At 37.1% G+C, this 5,045-nt stretch overlaps 2 protein-coding genes across 11 annotated transcripts in view; one reads left to right on the top strand and one right to left on the bottom strand.

Moving 5' to 3' along the window:
• Positions 1-3,927, bottom strand: part of LOC106879758 (WD repeat-containing protein 47) — a 107,633-nt gene extending 103,706 nt beyond the window's left edge. For 3 of the 9 annotated variants that reach the window (XM_052971256.1, XM_052971255.1, XM_052971254.1), the window contains exon 1: positions 1,603-3,918. In XM_052971256.1, coding sequence (XP_052827216.1) covers positions 1,603-3,151 — 1,549 coding nt within the window. In that variant the 5' untranslated portion in view covers positions 3,152-3,918. Of the gene's footprint in view, positions 1-1,602 lie in introns of all 9 variants that reach the window. The other 6 variants (XM_052971257.1, XM_014929441.2, XM_014929442.2 and 3 more) reach the window with 3 other exon arrangements.
• A 127-nt stretch (positions 3,928-4,054) lies between these two features.
• LOC106879759 (selenocysteine-specific elongation factor) overlaps positions 4,055-5,045 on the top strand; it is a 34,309-nt gene continuing 33,318 nt past the window's right edge. Inside the window, exon 1 of one of the 2 annotated variants that reach the window (XM_014929443.2) lies at positions 4,055-4,638. In XM_014929443.2, the coding sequence (XP_014784929.1) occupies positions 4,359-4,638 (280 nt within the window). In that variant the 5' untranslated portion in view covers positions 4,055-4,358. The remainder of the gene's footprint in view (positions 4,639-5,045) is intronic. The other variant, XM_014929444.2, reaches the window with a different exon arrangement.

Below are 5,045 nucleotides of genomic sequence, written 5' to 3'. Positions count from 1 at the left end.
TGTTTTCTGTACTCTAGTTATTATTATTTTCTTGTCTACGTTTTGTTTGCAATGTCCTGTACCCAGATATGCACCTATATATACAGGTAGACGTAGGTATGCACATACCTGTACGTATATATGCATATACTAATTTATTATTTGTTTATATATATATATATATATATATATATATATACACACACATACACGTATGTATGTATGTAAACCCTTAATCGGATTTTTAGGTTTTGAACATTAGAGAATCAGAAATCTGTAAAAGCAATTTTGTTGTAGTCCATTTTTTTTTTTTAATCAAAAAACTTATTTTTTGTAAATGAGAAACAGTCAACGGTTAACTGGTTTGCATCTGCGATATTTCTTAAAATAAACATGTACTTCGTGCGCATTCGTAGCGAATGTATTTTTACGTTTGAAAGAATTCATGATAAATTATAATTTTCATGTTGAAAATGTAATTCATAACAAATGCAAACAATTTGAGCACTTCAAATGCAAACCAAATACACTTATTGGGATACACAATGGATTCCTGTACAAGAAATAAATATTACCATTATCGAGTCAATGAGGGGACTATCTAGGTGGTAGTTCCACTTGCTAGAAATAGTAGCCAAATTTCCCATCACATCCTAATGTCTTTAAAGAGAAAAGAAACACTGGATAATGAAGTCTTGAAAATATGAAAAGGCAAGGTGGTCATGACTGGAATAACTGATTATAGGTCAGTTCGATTGAGGTTGATTGAGAATTAATCAGCAACCACTCAAGAGATGGGACTACTTCAGTAACGCCATAAGACCAACACGAATGACAATAAACCCGGTGCAAAATTATGTGACTTGAGAGGATGAATTACTAAATATGTAATCACCGAAACAAAATAAACTGGAGCAGCACAGTGATTTTTTAAAACAAAAACACGTAATTATATGATAACTGAAAAATACACTTGTTGCCAAGGATTATCATACACCTGAGAAGCGGGGGTGGGGGTAACAAAGGGAAAGAGTACTTGTTGCCAAGGGTTACCATTCAACTATTATCACACGCAACTTACGTCAATTAGTTTGAATGAATTTAAAATAAGTACCCACCAATTACTAACATGACAACTACTACTTCCGTTAGAAATTAAATTAACGTCCCCAGACAGATAGGTTACCAAATCCTTATTCCATTTAATTATAATGCATAACATTACGATCAGGTTGGTAGTGGTGATGCTGTTAATGTCGCAGTACCGTGGACGATGATGATGGCGGGACTGATGCATCTATAAAGCGCCATCACAAACATTGTTGGTGGTATTGCTATTGGTGATATTGATGTTAGTGTTTAGCCCGATATTAAATCTGACAAAATAGATTCATGATTAAAGGCGTTCGTGATATAATCGTACAGTTTCTTTTTTCAGTACAGTACCCTATTTACACACTTTTTTTTTCAATAGGGTGTCATTTGAGGGAGATTTAGTTCCTATTTGTAGCAGGTCGAGCAACAAATAGTACAAAAAAAAATGTAGAGGCTCCTCTCATTGACTACGATATTGATGTTGGAGACCCTTTCCCAGATAGATAAAACGTGAATAAAATGACTTACCTGGAGTCCCTTGTAAAGACCGAGTCGAGGTTTCGGGTGAGCTGAATGATTGTTGCGAGTAACGTACTTCCTCCTTGATCCTGTTATCGTTCAACATGGTCTGCTTCTTTTCGAGTTCATTGAGTTCTTTCTGGTACAGCTCCTTCTGTTGTTCTTGAATCTCTAGCTGTTCTTGCAGGCGCTGTTTTTGACGTTGATACTCCTTAAACAACTCCGTGTTGGTGGACCCAGCAGGCCCTGGCGTGGAAGAGGCGGTGGTGTTCAATTTGAGGTGTTTTGGGGAATCTGTTACTGAAGCAGTGAGATTATTGCTTACAGGTGAGAAAGAACGGGGTGGTGTACCAGAGGTACCTGACTTGACGTTCTTCGGAGTGCGCAACGGCGACGATGTCACTGAGGATGACGAACGAAATGAGCGCGAATCGTCGGAAATTGAGCTCTGAGTGTTGATGACCTCGCTTTCTTCGAACAGCTTGTCCATCGACATTTGCATAGGATTCTTTTTCATATTGAACAGCCTGGCTGCAGGGGTCATGGAACGCGACATAGGGCTAAGTCCATCACCCGAGTCTCGACGTCCTTGCCATAAGCCGCTAGACAGGCCGTCGAACTGCGGATTTAGTGAGCGGGTCATCATGTCAGCGCCTCCCCTCGGACGAGTGGTGGGTACATGCGAGTGTGGGAACATGCGAGGTTTGATAGGGGTGACAAGAATCTGTTCCGACCAAGACGCTTCCAGAGATGGTTTTGTCATTGGCCGAATGTCGACATTCATAGTCTTCTGTTCAAAGGGGCAAGAAAATGTGTCCGTCGGAATACTTTGCAACCAGGAAAGGAGGCTCAAATCAGCATCGCTGAGACCAGTATCGTTCAACAGAGATGCAAATTTCAATTCCATTTCATCTCCGTTGCTGGTTGCTTTTGATTGACAATAATCTACACAAGATTCATAGAGCAAACCTTTCAAAAGTAATTGTAACAAACGGTCGTTTTTGGCCACCAGATTGTTCTGGTCGTTTTTACGTTCGAATGGTAGCAAGTGTTCAACCAACGGATAAACTGTCTTGAAGCACTGGGCACGAGCATTACTCGGGTTCCAGTTTTGGTAATCGATATGACTAGCCAAACGGGGTAAGGTCAGTAAAAGACAAAGATTGCTATATTCTTCTTTAGTCGGGCAGAGCGACTCAAGCGAGTTGAGACATTTGACCACTTCGTCGACTGTAAAGTCGTAATTGGCCATAATACTAGGCTCAGATTTGATACACAATAATTCCAGATATTTGTGTTTCATAATAATATACTCAAAACGTTTTGTGTCAAAATCATCAACACTGCCCAATGGCTGAACGAAGTCCATCACATCGTCCCACTGACCATCGAGTATCAATTGACGTAGGAAGAGCATGTCGTCTGAAAAAAGGCCATTAATGACTCCTGTCTCTCGTTCGAGAGACATCATTGAAATGTTCAGTTCGCGATTCTGAAGAAATTCCGTCACAAGACGGAGTACGTCTGTTTCATTAACTACAATATTCGCAGCCGGCATTTTCAGAAATAATTAAATAGATCTCCCACACAAAAAAGAAATTTTTTTTTTTTTCAATAAAAAGAGTGTTCACTTCAGGAAATGAAAAAATTCTTTGCAAAGAATAAGACTTTTTTCTTCTTTTTTTTGTCCACTAAAATAGAATTCCCATATCTTTGTTGAATTTTAAAACAAATGTTCCGATATTTAAATTATTGCGTCACGACTCCATGACGCAGTTTGTCATTCTCGGAATCCAACTGTCTGAAGACTATTTTCAGGCTTGTAATGAATTTAACAGAAAAGGAAGGAAAGGATAGAGATAAATTAGATAGATATAGGATGGAAATAGACAAGGTAAGAAATATGCATTACAAAAATTGACAGACAAAAATAGAAAGATTTATCAGGTGATATAAATCGGCAGATTAACGGTTCACAATATAAGTTCCGTTGAGTGAGTTAGAAAAAAATCCGAGATTTTGGTAAAACAGTGTAAACTAAATAAATCCATGGATTATCAAAGTAGCAGCCACAAGACACATGTAGATGTCGGACCTAGAATAGCAGAGGAAAAGATCGGACCGAACTGAGTAAAATCCCAGATAAAATGAAAATAAATGGATATTCACACAGCTGCAGAATTATTGGAAAAAATCGTGTAATACCTTACATTGGCGACGTTTACTTTTGGGCCAAAGATGTAAATTCTCCTCTTTTACATACATCTTCATTCTACTGAATCAGTTTTGTTTTCACAACTTGCAGCCATTCAGCCTGGCGTTTATTGCCGGAAGTTGCCGACAAATACCGTAAAGGAAAAAAAAAATGAAATGAAATGTCAAATAGATATTTTATAAATGATATTATTTATCAATTTAATTTTTATATTTCACTAATAATCTATGCAAAAAAATTCAGTATGTTAAATAACTACGAAATGTTTTATCTTTAAATAAACTCGAACCAAAGCATATAACATAGGAAACAAGCTCTCATGTTTATGAATATTTATTGTATTGGCTTCAAATGGATATAAAAAGTTAAGTACTTACTATTTGTAATGAAATAAGTTATCAATAAACTATGACAGTAGTTATAATTGCGGATATTTTACATGAAATAAATTAACGGGTTGATGAGGAAGTTTGAGTTTCGAAACCGGACCGGAAGAAGATATTTTTAGTATTTTTTTTCTTCACTTCCTGTTTGTAATTTTTTCTACAAGATGTCTGTTCGCACGTTCAACTTCAATGTTGGTGTGTTGGGGCACGTGGACAGTGGCAAAACAAGTCTGTCGAAAATATTAAGTACGACAGCCAGCACTGCTTGCTTTGATAAAAATCCCCAGAGTAAAGAGCGTGGAATTACTTTAGATTTGGGTTTCTCTTCTGCTGTTGTCGATATTCCCTCACACCTTGCTGAATTGACTTCTAAATATGAGCGGCTTCAGTTTACTTTTGTTGACTGCCCAGGTCACGCTTCTCTCATTCGCACCATTATTGGCGGTAATTGAACGATTGAATATTTTTAACTTTTCATATTTTTTTAAAAAATGTACATGTATAACCAAATATACGGGGTTATATCCTTTCAAGACATTTGGATATAGCTGCATAACCCATGTGTTGGTTCTCGAGTAATTTAACTTGTTGAATTAGCTTATAGTAAACCCTATTTCAAGTCACTAATTCATTCTTATTTTGATATTGGAGTAGTCATTTTTTTCTTCTCTTTAGTCGTATTTTGGGTTTGATTATCTTATTTAATTATGAGATTTGAAAAGCATTTTGAAAACAACTATACTTCTATACTTAAACTATAAGCTAAATAAAAGTTAAAGCAGCGCGGACCCGAACGCGCAGTCGCGCGTCCGCGCTAGCTAGTCTTGAGTGGTCGATCCTAACCCTAACCC

The sequence above is a fragment of the Octopus bimaculoides genome, chromosome 10 (genome assembly GCF_001194135.2).
Source record: "Octopus bimaculoides isolate UCB-OBI-ISO-001 chromosome 10, ASM119413v2, whole genome shotgun sequence".
Taxonomy (NCBI): domain Eukaryota; kingdom Metazoa; phylum Mollusca; class Cephalopoda; order Octopoda; family Octopodidae; genus Octopus; species Octopus bimaculoides.
The sequence above is the reverse complement of the archived record's forward strand: the minus strand, read 5'-3'. Positions and strand labels throughout refer to the sequence as shown.